Here is a 19,617-nt window from a genome sequence, read left to right as displayed (position 1 = left end):
AATTGATTTATTTTATTAGGGTTCATGTGCATTCGACAACCATTTGAAAATACAGCTCGTTTAATTCTATTTAGAATCATATTTAGATATAACTTGTACTATATCAGTTATCAAGGCAAATATTGTCAATTTTTATGCTTAATTCGTGGATTCGAGCGATCTTATTCTTGTATATTTATTTGTTTGCTGGCTTTATTCTTAAAAAAAATGAATGAATAATTATATAAAATTTTAATTGATTGTTCATTTTCTCAGGAAAATGGAGTACCCATATCACAATTTATGGGTTTATTCGGCATTGAAAATGTATGTCATATCGGGTCCATTCTGCTTGTTTTTGCAACATTGAGTTTCAACTGTTTCTTAGCTGACAGCTCGCGTAGGAACAATTCGTTTTTTCATCAGCACTCAGGTGCTGTGATTGTCGGTTGTCTTCTTGCGGTTAAGACCAAAAATCGGTCTTGAACTGCAGTTGTAGCGCGTCCTCGCCCTGGATGTTGTTCGGCTGGACTGTCAGTTTCACGGAAACGCCGCCACAATCGACTGATAACACTTTGGGAGACCCCCAAACGAAGAGCTACATCATTTTGTCGCATGCCACCTTGAAGAAGCCTTACAGCTCTGTTCATCTCAGCCAATGGTAAGTGATGGCGTTCCATGTTGAAGCACAATATTTCCAATTTGATTGCTGAGCAAGAACTGCATAGAATGTACAAACTCGACACTTTCAGATTATTCATTTTAGCCGAAAACCTACAGTTTGTAAAAAACTTGATAAAGGATTAGTTACCGTTTTTGCAGGCTTTGTTCAACCCATAGAAATCTACAGGGTGGTCGAGTGTACCATTTTAATCGAAATTAAACGACCTCATGCATTTATTTTTATGATATTTAGTATGTTATTAAAATATCCCTAGACTTTTCCGATGTGTGTATATATATATATATATATATATATATATATATATATATATATCTCAGTATAAAAGTATGGGTGTTTCAGAATTCGACGGACAAACTTATACCACGTCATTCCTCTTGCAAAATGATGAAAAATGAGGTAGGACATGTGTGTCCGGAAATGAGCCGTTTCAGAAATACAGGGCGTTGAAGTTGCAAAATAAAAAGACCCTTTTCGTCGTAGCTCCCGGACTAAAAGGAATACATTAATGAAACTCAGCAAATCGATTACGAGCTAGAATGTGCTTCCTCCAGTGGTATGTTTGCTTCAGTATCAGTAGCCAGTGGCGTTCCAGTGGGGTAATAGCTTATATTTCCCCCCTTATTTTTTACGCCACTGACTTTATATCCACAACCGTCTTTTTTTTTGAATTCCTTGATCAATTTTACGTAAAAACCAAATAAACATTCACTATGAAAAAACCAGTAGTTTTCGAGAAAGATTGAGTTGAACTGATAGGTGCATTCTCATATGGGAATATTAATAATCGAGTAAAATAATCGAAATTCCAAAACCGAAATTATTTGAACTCTTTCATCATTCTACCATTCATTGTGTGCTTGAAAAATTATTCACTTCGGCAACATATTGCGGATTTTCTACCATTTTACCAACTTTTTTTGCAGATATGTTGTGAGCCCGCAGACCTACTGAATGGCTTTACCTCGAGATTTATTTTTTAATAAAATGTTCCATCCAAACGATTTTCAAAGACAATTACGAATAGTTGGCAAAACTGAACTCAGAATGTTTTATCGAATTATCTTCTCTCACTGGGTAAAAATCCAAGTTTTATCGATTAACCAAAATACCATTACTTGTTTCAACCTTAGCCATCTACAATGTTTCCTGGGCATATCTATTATAGTTTTGTTAGATAACTGTACCGATATTCTCGAGTTCTTCAGCCACTGGTTGAATAGTTTCAGAATACATTCACGTGACTTGATAACAATCTTTGATCCACCTAAGCAATGAGGATTACTTTATTCATTGACAACAATAAATTTGTTAGGGGGCTGTGGAAATGAAATGAGATTCGTATGACACTTCCAAGTTAACGTAGCTGTCAGAAAGTGTTTGATTGTGCATTTCGTATAATAAAAATGAATTTTACATTCGAAGAGTTAGCGGACATGCACCATATTTATGGAAAATCGGGACGAAATGGAAGGTTGGCACAAAGAATGTATCGCGAAAATTTTCCTGGAAGAAATAGAATTCCTAATTGGAAAACGTTCGAAACGTGGACAGAAGACTCAGGGAAACAGGAAGTTTTTTAATTACCAGAAGGAATGCAGGTATACAGAGAACTGTAAGAAATTATATCACAGAAGAGAGATATTGAACTATGCTGCTGAACATCCGTCTGAAAGTAGTAGATCTATAGCTAGAGTGCTGCATGTGTCTTCATCATCTGTTTGGAGGACTTTGCATGAACAGCAGTTATACCCATATCGACTGAGAAAAGTTCAGGCACTGAAACCAGAGGACTATCCAGATCGAATTGAATTTTCTCGATGGTTTTTAAGTATGTGGAGAAATAATCCGGAATTTATCAAGCAAGTGTTATACACTGATGAGGCAAAATTCACAAGGGAAGGTATTTTCAATTCTCGCAATAGCCATATTTGGGCCGAGGAAAATCCTTTTGCTATTCATCCTCATGGCCATCAAACAAAATTTTCATTGAATGTTTGGGCAGGAATAGTAGAAAACCGTTTAGTTGGTCCTTATCTTTTACCAGATAATTTGAATGGGGACAATTATAGCACTTTCTTGGGAGAAGTATTGCCTGAATTGTTAGAAGATGTTCCCATGAATATCCGGAATGGAATGTGGTTTCAGCACGACGGTGCTTCTGTTCATTTTTCGTTAGCTGCTAGAGAGTACCTAAATCGGAAATTCGGTGACAATTGGATTGGTCGAGGTGGACCCCACAAATGACCTGCCAGATCACCAGATTTGAATCCTGTTGACTATTTTCTTTGGGGTCATATGAAGTCACTGGTTTATGAAACAGAACCAAAAAGTCAAGAAGAATTAGTCGCCCGCATTCAAGCTGCATCGATAACGATTGCCGAAAATTTGGAATCATTTGAAAAAGTGCGATTTTCTATGTTGCGCCGTTGCAGATCGTGTATAAGTGTTGACGGAAAAAATTTCGAACAATTACCCTATTGATTATTCATCAGATGTTCTCATTATTATTCAAAAGCACATTTGAATTTTCAATGTAAATTTCAAAAAGAAATTCGTGTTTATGACTCACTGTTCTGGAATTTCAACAGTATTGTTTCTTATCACATTATCTAAAATATGTGTAGAGAAGGTATATTTTGAACATGATATTTCTACTCAAAGATGAATTATGAGTACCGACATCCAACTAAGAGTTATGTAATTAGCTGTAAATAGACAACTTCCATTTCTTCATTTATTTAAAAAACTTCATTTACTGACTAGAGTTAGCGAAAATCTTATCAGATGGTTATTCAAATAAATTGACTTCTTCCAAATACATTTCTTTTTTTCAGGCGTATAATTAGAGTCTACTGGTAAAATTTTGTTTTTCGGCTTCATCTGTGAAAATTTGAAAACACTGTATACTTTGAGAATGTTTTTCATTTTCTTATTAATGAATATTCTTCAAGATATTTACGATTCTACAAAGAGAAGTGTGATTTCACGAATGGGAAAGACAGGATAATTGTGAACAAAAAATAATTTTCCCAAAATCCAGAATAATGGTGTTATTTTAGGATTATTGGAGCCTAACTCAGTCGAGATTCCGAATGATCGCAAATTTTATTTGGGGTCCCTTTTTTTCAGATCACAAAGTCACTCGAAGATCTGAGAACAATGAAAACATTTCAACAATGAAATCTATTGACAAGCACGAAAATAAGCCTCAAGAGTTATGATTTGTCATTACAATATGCTAAACATAACAAAAATTGGTACGATGATAGAAAACCCACAATAATTACCATCACTTGCAAGCGCTAAATTAATGGTAAAATCATAAAAGAGTTCAAATAATTTTGGTTTTGGAATTTCGATTATTTTAATCGATTATTCCCATATAAGAATGCACGTATCAGTTCAACTCAATTTTTCTCGATAACTACTGGTTTTTTCATAGTGAATGTTTATTTGGTTTTTACGTAAAATTGATCAAGGAATTCAAAAAAAGACGGTTGTGGATATAAAGTCAGTGGCGTAAAAAATAAGGGGGGAAATATAAGCTATTACCCCGCTGGAACGCCACTGGCTACTGATACTGAAGCAAACATACCACTGGAGGAAGCACATTCTAGCTCGTAATCGATTTGCTGAATTTCATTAATTTATTCCTTTTAGTCCGGGAGCTACGACGAAAAGGGTCTTTTTTATTTTGCAACTTCAACGCCCTGTATTTCTGAAACGGCTCATTTCCGGACACACATGTCCTACCTCATTTTCATCATTTTGCAAGAGGAATGACGTGGTATAAGTTTGTCCGTCGAATATATATATATATATATATATATATATATATATATATATATATATATATATATATATATATATATATATATATATATATTAGTGCCATAGGCGTACTGCATTCAAATTATTTACTTTCAACGAATTGAATACACCAGGTACTATTCTTCACAAAGAATTGTACCTGGTGTAATCTAAATTCAGGCAAATTTACCTAAAGCAACGGAAGTACCTGTATTAAGGCGTTCGGACCGTATAAAAATACACACAACAGGATAAACTTGTATTTCAATTTCGCTGTATATACTTGTTGCACTATTCTAGATAGCATACTGTTTTTTTGTTTTTCTCTGTTTTTTTTGTTCCTACGGTTGGACGGAAGAGCAATCTCTGCGATGATTTATCATACGCAGATATTGAATCCTGCTATTTGATTGGTTGTAATTGTATGGAACTATCAATAAAAGCCATTATTATTATTATTATTATTATAGAAATCGTATGAAAAGGTGTGTGGTGAGGGGAGGGGAGGGGAGGGAATTATATTGAAGGGGAGCATTCGAATGTAGAATAGTTTGTATAATAAAACAATTTTTTGTAACCAGTCTCGTTATTTAATAGCCGGATCTCGTATGACGTTCGAATTTTAAAACTAGATTATTATTAAACTAGTACACAAGAGTGTTGAAAGAAAAATTATAGTTATTATTTTTCTCTCAGTATACTTTATGTTTACGAACTATTTCACAGCCATTGAGTTCTTTATGGTTGTGAGCAACTTTAAACCAGTTGGGTTGAGACATGCTTTATATTTTATAACTGATGATTTCACAAATCTCCCATCATAATTTTCAATGCAAATAATTAGAAATTATTAACAGCCAAGGAAATGGGGTTTTGATCTTCCTCATCGGAAGTATCGCTGTAAACATTTGTTGTATACCGAGATAAATCAACCATTGTACAAAAGATAATTGAAAGGTGTTATCTCCAAGAATTTCCTCGCGTACTGTCATTCTTTGTAACATTTTCTGATATGAAATGAGAAGTACAGTTAGAGAAGTGCGCCTTTAAAAGAGTGATGCCAAAGGTTATTGTAAACGGCAGTGATCGTATCAAAACATGAACTGATAGCCATTAGAACTAATGTAGTTATCGAGATTCTATTTTCTGGATTTCAGTGAATGGCTTCATTTATTTCAATTGACACGTTTTATGTTCATATTGATTTGATTAACATGGTTCAGTTAACGCTATGGAATTTGTGGAGGTTAGTAAATTTTTATTTAAACGTGTTCTTTAACATAGATGTTAGTGATTGAAAATTGGGAATAAAAACTAGCGTTAAAATATTTTCGCCAATAATTAGTCAATTCATAAATTTATATACTAGCGGACCCGGCGAACGGTGAGCTATCAGTTGCCTTTTAGTCACTATTATCACTGATGTTTTGCCTCTTTCATTATTATTTCCATTGATATAATATCATATTTTCATAATATTCCCGATGAAGACAAATCCACAAACACAAAAATCATAAAAATTGGTACAGTCTTTCTCGAGTTCTTTCATTATTGTTATTATTATTATTTCTATTATTTGTATTGATGAAATATCATTTTTCAATACTTAATATTCTATTCCCGACGAAGACAAATCCAAAATGGCAAAAAATTAGTCCAACTGTTTTTCAGTTCTTTCATTATTATTATTAATATTGATTTTATTGATAAAATATCATATTTCAATACTTATTATCCTATTTCCGAAGAAGACAAGTACAAAAATCATAAAAATTGGTCCAGACGTTCTCGTATTCTTTTATTATAATTATTTTCATTGATGAAATATTATATTTCAATACCTACTTATTATCATCTTCCCGAAAAAACAAAACCAAAAACTCATAAATCATAAAAATTGTTCCGGATGTTCTTGAGTTCTTACATTATTATTATTATTTTCATTGATGAAATATCATATTTCAATATTTATTATCATTTTCCCGAAAAAACAAATCCAAAAACACATAAATCATAAAAATTAGTCTAGCCGTTCTTGAGTTCTCTCATTATTATTATTATTTTCATTGATAAAATATCATATTTCAATACTTATTATCCTATTCCGGAAGAAAACAAATCCAAAAACACCAAAATCATGCAAATTGGTCCAGCTGTTCTTATGTTTTTTTATTATTATCAGTTTATTTATTTTTTATTGATAAAATATATTTCAATACTTATCATCACATTCCAGACGAAAACAAATCTAAAAAGATAGAAATCATAAAAATTGGTCCAGCCGTTCTTGAGCCAGCAAACAAATAAATATACAATAAGATCGCTCGAATCCATGAATTAAGTATAAAAATGGGCAATAATATTTGCCTTGATAACTGAGTTATATCTAAATATGATTCTAAATAGAATTTAACGAGCTGTTTTTTCAAATGGTTTTCGAATGTTCATGAACCCTAATAAAATAAAACAATTATGAATTCACGCCACCCACCAAAAATAATAAATTCAACGTTACTGGTATATTAGCCATATTGTCATCCAGTCAGCCAGCGCCCTCTGTAGTGTATGCGACAATATGCTCTTTCTAATGTCAATGGTTTCCACACATAACTTCGTATTTTTGTAAAAATAAGTTCAAAATGAATGTTGGGCCTAGTTTTGTTAAAACTGACTCCGACAACTTACCAAGAGTCGATTTTGAAATGATCGATGAATTTTACTTGAAAAATTTGCAATACTTTGGTACCGAAATAAAGATGAAAAATTGAAACGGTAGATGGCGCTGTAGAACAATTTTTTTGAAAGCACTGTTCTATAACGCTGCGCACGCCTAAGTTCGTTGATTCTGATTCTGTCAAAACATTGGAATATCAGCGATACAGCAACATAGTACTAATATTATATAAAATGATTCGAAATCCTTGAAATAACTAAAAAGAAGAATTAAAAGCATTAAAGAAGAAGAATAAAAATGAATAGCTGGAAAACAATTATATCAAGCAAAAAACCTGAAATGAAATACAATGAAGTAAAATACAAGTAAAAATGAGACAAATTGAAAAAATATATACAGTAAAAATTAAAAAATCAAGAGATTCAAAGCAAGTTAATTCACGACGTTTCGATTGTTAGTATCCACAATCGTCTTTGGGTGATAACTGGACCGATTCCTCCGTGAGCTGACTATTTATAGGTCATTGACGGTAGTTGGCTATTTTTCGCTTGATTATAGGTTTCCATATGTTGTGTACCTCTACGCCAGTTTGGCTGAATACATTGTTGAATAACATGTATGCGGCTTCTTTGAATTTCCTCCTAAACCAATGTTACTCTTTGTGTATGATCTCAGCTTGGGACCATTCGATGTTGATGGGTCCAAACATGCTCTGCTATTTCTGATTTGCTGATTTTCCCTAGCTGTGTGTGTTTCTTGTGCTCGGCAATGCGAATATTCAATGGCCTCTTAGTTTCACCGATATAAGATTTCCCGCACTCACAGGGTATCTGGTAAATGCAATTCTTGGAATCGCAGCTCTCGTTTGGTGGCCTGGTTTTCGTGAGGCTGCTACGGATAGTGTTTCCGGATCTGAAGCAGGTTCCGATGTTGTACTTGTACCTAATTCTTCGTATCTTTTCCGATAATGTAGGGAAGTGCAAGCACTGGTTGTGACAGCTTCTCTTCCTTTCGGGGCTCCTGCTGTCTTTTAGCCAAAGTCTGCTCCACCATCGCTTTGGAGTAGCCATTTCGTTGAAGATCATTTTTGATGACGTCTAGTTCCTTCTCGAGACCTTCCTCCGTATTACAAAGTCCAAAAGCACGGTCTAATTAATATAGTTTTGATGATTCCTCTTTTAGTTGATTGCTGGTGGTTGGATTCGTGGTTCAGACACTGTCCCGTGTAAGTGGATTTTCGGTATACGGATGTTTCCCACTTAGTGTCGGCCTTCTTCACCAATACGTCTAAGAATGGGCTTCCTTCTCCATTGTGAAAGTGATGTAAGGTCTTACGCTGTTGATGTGTTTCAGGAAGGCGTCTAGTTCAGTATTCCCATGGTTCCATATTATGAAGGTATCATCAATGTATCTCAACCAGACACGAGGTTTCTTGTGGGCTCCTTCAATGGTCAGAGTTTCAAATCACTCCTTGTATATGTTAGCTATGAATGGTGAAAGTGGCGATCCCATTGGCAGTGCCCATCTTGTGTAAAGAATTCGTCTTTCAGAACAGTTTCGTACACAGCATCCTAGTAATTCCATAATTACTTCTGTAGGTAAATTCGTTCTATCTGTCAGGTCCTCGTCTTCGGATAGCTTCCTCTGTGTGATTTGGCGTGCTTCTTCGACCGGAACGTTGGTATAAAGGCTTTCCACGCCGAAACTGATGTGTGACTTCTCTCTCTCTCTCTAGTAGTTCGACAAAATGCCTTGAATTATTCACAAAAGACGATGTTTTTTCTTGTAATGGTTGCATTATCGGGAGTAAAAATCTAAACAAGTTTTGTGTAGCCGAATCTCTGGAGCTGATGATCGGTCTGAGAGGAACGTCCTTCTTATGGATTTTGGGTAGTCTTTACAAGTGAGGGGACTTACTGTGGTGCGGTGTTAGCGATGATCTCTCCTTGTCCGAAAAATAGATTTGGTGTTTTTTCAAAATCTGGTACAACTTCCTTTCAATGGATGCAGTAGGGTCCCGTACGATCTTCGTGTATTGTCCCTTCTGAAGAACCTCTCCGATACTGTCCTCTAAGATCGAAGAGGTTCTTTTTAGTTATTTCAGGGATTTCAAATCATTTTATATAATATCAGACAATGGAAGTCCGAACTAATGAAATTCATCATGAAACATTCTCAGTCACCTTCAAATGCATATTGGAATTGAAACGTATCATTTACATAACTTGATACGTGGACTCTTAAAAAATGAGGTGAATGTTCAAATTTCCCGAGCTACGTACCTACATTCGATTAGAGTTTCTTCATTTTTTACGTTGGTACACCCGTCTCAAACATATGTTCACAGTTTCAGCTATTTAGCATGTTTGGTTCGTTGTATGCACTGCACGTGAATGTTTAAATAGAGAATTAGCAATTTGTTTTAGAAAAAGTAACCAGTGATTTAACACAATCTAAACACCCTAAAAAAAGTGTAATAATTGTATATTGGGCATTAATAACAGAAGTTTCTGTGCCAACTTTGAACTTTGAACCAGTAATACGAGACGTATGAGAAACGTCAGGGAATTATGTTACCCGATTCATATAAAAAAAATCTGTTGACTTTCCGATTTTCAAGAAAAGTCACTTACAATGATTTGTTTTCTTCATTGGCTCTAAACTATATAATTCACTACCTTTATGTGTGAAAGAATTGAGAAGGGAAAAAGCTTTCAAAACTAGAATAAACGAGCTCATAGAGTCAAATGAAATTATCGTTAATCTTTATCTATAATTTTAGAAAACCATTGAATACCTAGTTTACTTGAAAACAGCCATTATTAATCACTATTATGATGTTATTCTGAAAATCATATTGAGCTGTTGGTAGGGGAGACCGGGGCAGGTTGTAACACGGGGTAAGGTGTAACAGTCGCAAAATCTCCTGAAAGTTTATTCTGGCAACCCCATATCATGCACGGGCTTCTAGGGAATGTTATCAGTTCCAGTTTCATTTATGCAGCCAATCGCTATATATCGGTGTTACTTTTATTTCTGAGATTGTTGATATTTTGAGCAAGTAAGTAAATTTTGAACTAGCACTTTGACTTCGATTAACTACTGTCACAAACCAGTGAAGCTTTCGCTTTTTTGGCACAAACTAGTCACTGCACATTGCCCGATCATAGTGTTTACGTATTTTAGTGATATTATGTTTTCTTTAAAATTTACCGAGATAATTCTTATAAAATCAAGCCCGGGGTAAATTGTAACAAACTGCTTAGGGCAAAATGTAATGTGTTACCACTTACCTCACTCAAACAAACATGCAGTTTACTGAAATATCACTTGCTTTTAGGATGAGAACGTATAACAAAAAAAGAGGTTCTACTTCTAAAGAAGACATGGAAAAGACCTTACACAGAGTCATACACAACAAAGAGTCAATTCGCTCAGTGGCAAAAGCTTTAGATATATGTCATGTGACTCTCATGAGATATGTTAAAAAGGCAAACGTTTCGGAAGCTCCTATCAAATTGAACAGTGTAGGCTATCACCGAAGGCCAGTTTTTAACTATCAGCAAACCACAACTCTAGTAGAATATTTGAAAAGTGCTTCAAACATTTATTTCGGTTTGACTCCCAAGGAAGTTCGTAAATTGGCCTATGAGTGTGCCTTGCATTATGATATTAAAGTTCCAAACTCCTGGAAGGAAAACAAGTGTGCTGGATAAGATTGGCTGACAGATTTTCTAAAAAAAAAAAAAATAGGGAGCTCTCTATACGGTTTTACTGCTTCCCAGATTTGGAATCTCGATGAGACGGGTGAAACTACCGTACAAAAAGTTAGTAAAATTATCGTCGTAAAAGGAACCAAGCAGGTTGGTTGCATTACTTCAAGTGAGAGAGGGGTACTTGTCACTTTATGTACTGCCGTAAGTGCGATCGGAAATTCTATACCACCTATGTTTCTGTTTCCTAGAAAAAAATGTCACGACCATTTTATTAGAGACAGTCCCCCAGGGTCCATTGGAACAGCTAATGGTTCTGCTGGATGACGACCCAAGAATTTTATAAATTTATGGAGCACTTTGTTGCTCACGTAAAGCCATCGGAAGACAGTCCAGTCCTCTTATTATTGGACAACCATGAGTCCCATTTAGCAATGGGACTTATTGTTTGTTTGTTAGATTACCTCCAGCGGGGGAGGAGTTGGACTTCGCCGAGAATGGACATGCCGGTGAACGCTCTCTGTAGAAAATGTATGCAGACGACACGTCATTGATAATTTCACAAAAAAACGAATTTAATATGCAAAAAGATACAGAAAAAGCTCTAGATTTGATGTAGGACTGTTGCAATACAAATTTTCTGAATTTGAACGCTCGTAAAACCCAAATTATACGATTTCATAACTATCAAAAGAAAATCCTCTCAGAATCAAGATGAGTATTGATGTATCCATTGACAGTACAGATGAAACCAATTTTCTTGGACTCTTTGTTGATGAAAATGTAAGCTGGAAAAGTTACTGTGCAAACTTAATGAAATATTGAATTCTGTATGTTTCATGTTCAGGAATCTCAAAACATATACTGGAAATACCTCGGCTAGTGGCTCTATACCATGCACAGGTTGTATCACGAATTAGGTATGGAATATGTTTGTGGGGAAATTCCACTTTGGCAAAAAATGTTTTTTTTATACAAAAACGAATAGTAAGAATAATAGCTAGAGTTCCTAAGTACACATTCCTGTAGGGATCTTTTTAAACATTTTAGAATTTTGACCCTAATATCTGTCTATATTTATAAATTATCCGTCTTTATTTTTAAAAATAGACAAAAATTCGTTTTGACGGGAGATTTTCACTCCGTAAATATACGCCAAAGAAAAAATTACCTCATTCCGGTCACAAAATATAAGGTCTCCGACAATGTTCCTACAATTATGGGTCTGTCTATTTACAATCATTTACCCAAAAATATAAAAGAAGCCAAATATTTTGGCTTCTTTTATATTGTTCAGAAGCCAAATATTTTGGCTTCTTTTATATTTTTGGGTAAATGATAATAAAATATTCCTATACATTTTATATGTCTTGTGGGGAAATAAATATTTTTATTATTATTGTAACAACGACTGGCCTACCCCAAGAATGTTCATAGACATCCATGTTCATAGACATCTGGCATTCTAACTGACACACCAGAAAAAAATGCCCTAGAAGAAGAACAGAATAAACGCATATCTAAAAAGCAGAAAGAAATTATGAAGGCACAAGTGAAGAAAGTAAAAAAAAAGATTTTGGTGGGATCAGAATCATCTTCTGAGGACGAGTACTTCTGTTTAGTTTGCACTGAACCCTTTAGCAATAGCAAACCGAACGAACATTTGATTAGGTGCAGTGTGTGCAAAATGTGGTCACATGAAGTTTGCACTGAGGGAAACTCTCCTTACATCTGCCAGAATTGTGATTCTGATAGTGAATAAGTGATTATTATTACATCAAGTTATCTTATGTTGTTTTATTAATATGTGTTTGCATTTATACCGGGTGTCAACGAATCTATTAGACAAGTCATAATTTCTAGACTATTAGGAGAATTGAAATGAGATTTGGTGTAGTTGAATGGTATGTGGAGAGGAATGTTTTCACATATTTTTCACTTTCCGGTCACTTCCGGTTTCAGCGGAAATGGCTCCGGTTCTGAATTTTTAAATGGAACACCCTGTATATTGTAACATTTTTGGATTTCTGAGACAATTCTGGATCAGAAACTGACATTTCCGGAAGCTTTTCAGCCTACTTGATTTTTTCAGAGTCACTTTTAAAATTGCATCTAGGTGGCCATGATCGGACGTAAACTAATCTATGGACCTCAGGTGATATCAGAAAATTGCAATAGCGGAGTTTTAGTGACTAGTGTGTTGAATATGAATGAGATAAGTTTACAAAATAACATTTTCGTGTCTAACTATTATTTTTCAAATGGCGACCATTTTTTGACAAGCAATTTCCGAAAAAAGGATTTTTTGACGAATCTAACGTTACTAATTTATTTGCGATTGGATCAACAAATTTAACAAATTTAACTAATAATTTCAGCGATGCACTTAGATTTTTTGCAATATCCTAAGTTCTTGAAAATTCCACTATAGTAAATTTTCAAAGTGCATCCCTCCTTGTTCAAGACACATTTCAGCTCGTTCAATTGTTTCTCTCAACACGTTTTGTAACATTTGAGGCGATATACTTCTAAATGCCTGTTGAATCCTTTCTTCTTAGATTTCGAGAGTGGCTGGGGCTGTTGCATAGTAGACCCTTTCTTTTACATATCCCCAAATGAAGAAATCTAACACAGTCAGATCCGGTGAGCGGGCAGGCCACCGTACTGGACCGTTGGTTGCAATAACTCTATTATTAAAATGCTCTATTAAAAAATCAAGTACGTCTCTGCTATTATGGGGTGGTGCTCCATCTTGCTGGAAGTAAATTTGCCGTAAAACTTCTAAAGGCATATCATTAAGATGATCCTCGATTTCATTTTGAAGAAAACCCAAGTATCTAACCCCTGTTAACTGACCTTGAAACAATATTGGACCAATTATTCTGTTTCCAACGATACCAGCCCAGACATTGACGCCAAACCTTTCTTGAAAATTGCCCTCTCTCATCGCATGTTGATTTTGTTGGGCCCAGAACCGACAATTCTGCTTATTAAACATGCCATTATTTGTAAACCGTGATTCGTCGGAAAATAGAATGAAGTTGATAAAATTTGGGTTAACTCTATGATTTTGAAGCAACCAATCACAAAATACTACTCTTCTATTGCCGTCGTCAGCATACAAATGTTGATGTAACTGATATTTAAATGCTCGATATCCGTGCTTTTTCAGTATTTTTCTTGCTGATTCGTGACTTATCTGCATTTCTCTACTAATTTCTCTTAAAGAAACCGTTTTGTCAACTTCTACCATAGCAAGAACGTTAATCTCAGTCTCCTCATTTATGACAAACCTCTGTTCTGCGTCTCGATTTCCCTCTTGCCTAAAACGACTCTCAACATAGGGAAAATACTGATGAGATGGGTGTTGCCGATTGGGATATCTCTGAGCATACAACTCAGCAGCTTTCCTTGAATTTCTGTGGCATTCTCCAAACAATAACAACATATCCACTTTTTCACTTTGAGTATACATTATTTCGACGAAAAATTAAACTAAAATTAACGAAAATCAAGAGAAACTTCTACTTTCTGCTCATAAAGTTTATGTCACTGTCATAACCTAGGTGAGCGTTTTGTTCTCCAAAGTGGACTTGATGGAAATAACCGCAAAATATTATGCATCATTCCTATCCATGGCACCCTTGACAAAAGTAAATGAATTTGTATCGAGTATTTTCCTCAGTAATATTTAATTTATGTTCTTATTTGTAATCCAATCGCAAATAAATTAGTATCGTTAGATTTGTCAAAAAATCCTTTTTTCGGAAATTGCTTGTCAAAAAATGGTCGCCATTTGAAAAATAATAGTTAGACACGAAAATGTTATTTTGTAAACTTGTCTCATTCATATTCAACACACTAGTCACTAAAACTCCGCTATTGCAATTTTCTGATATCACCTGAGGTCCATAGATTAGTTTACGTCCGATCATGGCCACCTAGATGCAATTTTAAAAGTGACTCTGAAAAAATCAAGTAGGCTGAAAAACTTCCGGAAATGTCAGTTTCTGATCCAGAATTGTCTCAGAAATCCAAAAATGTTACAATATACAGGGTGTTCCATTTAAAAATTCAGAACCGGAGCCATTTCCGCTGAAACCGGAAGTGACCGGAAAGTGAAAAATATGTGAAAACATTCCTCTCCACATACCATTCAACTATACCAAATCTCATTTCAATTCTCCTAATAGTCTAGAAATTATGACTTGTCTAATAGATTCGTTGACACCCGGTATATATATATGAAGAAATCGTTTTCGAGAAAAAAAAATTGTAAACTTTCTCTGTTACAACCTGCCCCGGTCTCCCCTACCTGTATTGAATAACTACAAATACTTACCTCATACCAATTTATGTATCTCTTTGCTTCTTATCTGAAATCGATATTTACTGATCATTCGTCTGATTCATAAACTGTATAAACTCTAGGCATATTTTTCTGGATGATCATTAAGAATTGCAAAACACAAGCATTCTATGCTTAGCTTGTATTCTTACTGATCGAAGGAATACAATGATGGTTAGGTAAATGTATTCGCAAAAGAATGATATATGTACTAACTCCTAACGGATACGTATTGTGTGATATTCTATTGAGATGAATAAACGAATTTGAATTTGAATTATTAAGAGTTCTTCTCAGAATCATTATTTGAAATATTTACATGCCATTTAGGAACACCCCGTATTCAACAGTTTTGAGACCGGTATCGTCGGTGACTGTCACTGAATCTATTCTCGTTTCGTTTTCCAGGTTAGGTGCAATGGACAGTTTGCACGTTGGCACACAGCAAACTGGAAGCAAAACCTCGAGTAGGAGTACATCACCTTGCAGGCCTCGGGAATCCCATCCGTACCACCCACATCACACCAAGACACTCAGTCACGGATCAGTTGATAGTGCAAAGGTAAGATCTTTAGCTGTTTCGATAAAGATGATTCCCATTTATATTTACGTTGTTCGACGCAATAATTACACAACACAACAAAGTTTTTGTTTCGGGGTTGAAATTAGATGATTTTAATGTATTTCCACGTGTTAAAACCGAAAGTGACCATAAAAATTATATATTAGCTCTTGTTTTCAAGATATAGTATCATTATATTATATATATGTATATTGAGTTTTCAACAAATGAAATATTTCATCACCAACAGTTGGTACACATGTTTGTTTACATAACACCCCTCTCATCAGCTGTTCTTAAGTAGTAAACATAACCTATGTGAGTTTGTCAATTGTACGCACGTGGTTGCTATTGAAATTATCGTGTGAAGTTGATTTTTAAATTAATTTAAGTGCTGATCTGAAATGCCTCGAAAGTGTGTGAATTCTGTCGATAGCTTTTGCTATATATGTGGTGAAATAACGTTTAAGGCTCAGAAACGTAAAATGACACCTATCGTTAAGACAGCCTATGAACATTATTTTGGTGTGAAAGTTGGGAACCAAGATAAATCATGGGCTCCTCATATATGTTGTAATTCTTGTTCCGTCATATTGCGAGAGTGGCTGGAAAATAAAAACCGGGCAATGGCTTTTGCAGTACCTATGGTTTGGCGTGAGCCTACCAATCATACAGACGACTGTTATTTCTGCTTAACTCCTCCCATTAAGCAAGGTTTATCTATGAAGAAAAGAGGAACGGTTAAATACCCTAATCTCCCATCTGCTCTTCGGCCTGTACCACACTCAGACAATTTGCCAGTCCTTTCTCCACCCCAAAACTATGAAATTTTAGAGCAAGGTGATAAAGACTGTTTAGAAGGAGCAACCCATCCTTCTACATCCTATGACCCTGATTTTGAGGTAAGCGATAGGTCTAGTGATCCGCACAGAATTAGTCAAGCAGAGTTGAGTGACCTTATAAGAGATCTTCGCTTGTCTAAGGAAAAGGCTGAGCTGTTAGGGTCAAGACTACAACAGTGGAATCTTCTAAAACATGATGTGAAAATATCTCAGTACAGACAGCGTCGAAAAGATTTGCTTCCTTTTTTTGAGAAAAAAGAAAACCTCGTAGTTTGTTCTGATGTTAATGGTTTGATGGACTGCTTGAATTTGGATCACACTCCATCTGAATGGAGACTGTTTATAGACTCTTCAAAACTAAGCTTAAAAGCTGTACTTCTGCATAATGGAAATCAGCTACCCTCTATTCCTATAGGTCATGCAGTTCACATGAAGGAAACTTATATAAATATGAAAACACTTCTCCAATCAATCAAATATGAACAACACAAGTGGCACATCTGTGGTGATCTGAAAGTCATTGCTATACTCCTAGGAATGCAATTAGGTACTGCAATGCAAGTACTGTTGTTTTTTGTGTCTGTGGGACAGTCGGGATAGAAAATCTCACTATAAAAAAATGAACTGGCCTACACGAGACCTAAACCCTAATGAGAAAAATGTAGTTTACAAGCCTCTTGTAGATCCTAAGGATGTTCTCCTTCCCCCATTACATATTAAGTTGGGACTAATGAAATACTTTGTGAAGGCCATGGACCAGGAAGGACAAGCTTTTAAGTACTTGAGAGCAAAGTTTCCCAGGTTGAGTGATGCTAAAGTCAAGGAAGGCATCTTTATTGGGCCTCAAATCCGTGAAATCGTAAATGATCCTGCTTTTGACATGATTTTAACAGGAAATGAAAAAAGAGCCTGGGAAGCCTTTAAGGGGGTTGTACATGGGTTTTTAGGTAACAAAAGAGATGATAACTTCACAGCATTGGTTGAAGAGCTTCTTCAAGCTTACCACCAACTTGGATGCAACATGTCCTTAAAAATTCATTTTCTTCACTCTCATCTTAATTTCTTCCCACAAAACTGTGGAGCTGTGAGTGACGAACATGGAGAAAGATTCCATCAAGACATTGCCTTAATGGAACAGAGATATCAGGGCCGTTGGAATGAAGCAATGCTTGCAGACTACTGCTGGTCTGTGTGTAGGGATGCTCCAGAAGTGTTTTATAAAAGACAAGCTAAACGACAGCGATCTTACAATGAATCGGATGGACTTAATTGAAATTTGGTGGTACAAACTTCTTTTATTTGTCAAAATAAAATCAGTAGAAATTGACTAATTTAGTGTAGGAAACATTCAAAAAATATTTTTTTGTTGTGTTGTGTTATCAAATATTTGAATGATTGAGACACTCTGAATCGAAAGGAACAATTCATTTACCCAGCTCGATATAAACTGAAACTTTTCAGTCAAAGTCGATACCTAAAGTAGGTATGTGGTTTTTTGTACCATCAATTTTTAAAGACTTTCTTTAATTTAATCCACCATGTTACAAATCAATACCCAAATTTTTCAGGAGGTTTCGATTCACTTTTTTTCAAGGACAAAACACAAGCACTACAAGAAAACACTTAACCCTTTGGAGTCTGATTTATTTTTCTTATACTTGTGATATATCTGAGGTCAAATTTTATGTAAATGTGGATACTATATCAGGAAATGTTAGTTTTATGAATGCAGGTTACGCCCTTTTTTCGCTAAGGGCCGGGACATATGTGTCCCATTAGACATTTTAGGTGGGACATATTAAACCCAGTAGTCTCAAAAAAAATGTATTTCCATTCAAATTATATTGGACAACATATAGAACATTATTGCAGATGGTAAGGAGTGAAGCTATTTTTGCACAGAGGTTTATTGCACATTTGACACAATGTTTTTGTTCTTACTTCTTTTTGCATCTGTGCGCATCTGCAGCAGCGACGTCTTGTGGGGCCCTCAATAGGTAAATGATCGCCCACATTTTGATGTTTTCGTTTTTTCGAACTAGGTCGCCCTAAAGATGTTGCCGATTTTCTCTTCACACTTGCCCCACTTCGTCCCAACGCAATCAAATCTTCTGCTATTGTAATTAGGAATGGCAGGAATGAAGTTTTTGTGCATCTTACATCATCGTAGAGACTATGAGCATTTCTTGCAGCTATCATAAGGAGTTTGAAAAAAACTTTTTTCCACCACTTATTTGATCTTCTGTCGAAGTCGTATAAGCCCGCATATTGATCGGTTAGATCTATTCAGCAATCTGCATGAGTAGGCTTCTAGGAAAAATCTTCAAGAAAATTTCAACTTCCTTCATTTGTCTCGGCAGGCAAGAAGTAGCTGCTGCTTCGTCAGGTATACAGAATCTGGGAAAAAATTGTTGACTGCTGCTACTCCAAAATACTACTCCATCTGGTGCCACTACGTTTTCACTTCCGATTGTCTCATTACCTTCTTGACTAATTTCATCATCATTATTTATATCATCAGCGATAATTTCATCTTCGTTATTGTTGCTTTCTGAGGAATAATAATTTTCATCATCTTCGCTATTATCGCTCTCTGAGGGGCAATAATTTTCATCTGATGAGTCTTCACAATGAAATGGGTCATAATCGTCATCACTCAAGCCATCTTCTATGATTCTATTAGCTTCTTCTTCAAGTTCTCTTTGTGTCATTATTCTTTTACTCATTGTTGTACAGAACCACCGGGACAAATGTGTCCCGTTCAAAATGCCTGCTGGGACCCAGGTGTCCCACAGTCTAAAGTAATGAAATTCAACAGGTTTTATTAGTACACGATCATTGAAAACTAGTGCATTGGTTATTACTAACCTTAGAGAGCAGACACAATACAGTTAGGGCAATAATACACTTGCAAATTTTTCAGAATATAGTGGAACGCAAAGCACGTGTTGGCTAGATGGAATTCACCGGCAAACTGTGAGGTTATGTGACCACTTGTAAACAA

General features: G+C 35.3%; 1 protein-coding gene across 3 annotated transcripts in view; it reads left to right on the top strand.

The window, feature by feature from the left end:
- Dmtn (transmembrane and coiled-coil domain 2 protein Dmtn) overlaps positions 1–19,617 on the top strand; it is a 140,989-nt gene that overhangs the window by 18,640 nt on the left and 102,732 nt on the right. For 2 of the 3 annotated variants that reach the window (XM_074186689.1, XM_074186688.1), the window contains exons 1-2: positions 5,505–5,720; positions 15,618–15,771. In XM_074186689.1, coding sequence (XP_074042790.1) covers positions 5,635–5,720; positions 15,618–15,771 — 240 coding nt within the window. In that variant the 5' untranslated portion in view covers positions 5,505–5,634. Of the gene's footprint in view, positions 1–5,504; positions 5,721–15,617; positions 15,772–19,617 lie in introns of those variants that run through there. The other variant, XM_074186690.1, reaches the window with a different exon arrangement.

Source organism: Leptinotarsa decemlineata, unplaced genomic scaffold, assembly GCF_025532065.1.
Source record: "Leptinotarsa decemlineata unplaced genomic scaffold, Ldec_3_MD MMD2_P_RNA_scaffold_4, whole genome shotgun sequence".
Taxonomy (NCBI): Eukaryota; Metazoa; Arthropoda; class Insecta; order Coleoptera; family Chrysomelidae; genus Leptinotarsa; species Leptinotarsa decemlineata.
Note: the sequence above shows the minus strand (reverse complement) of the source record. Positions and strands in the feature narration are given on the sequence as shown.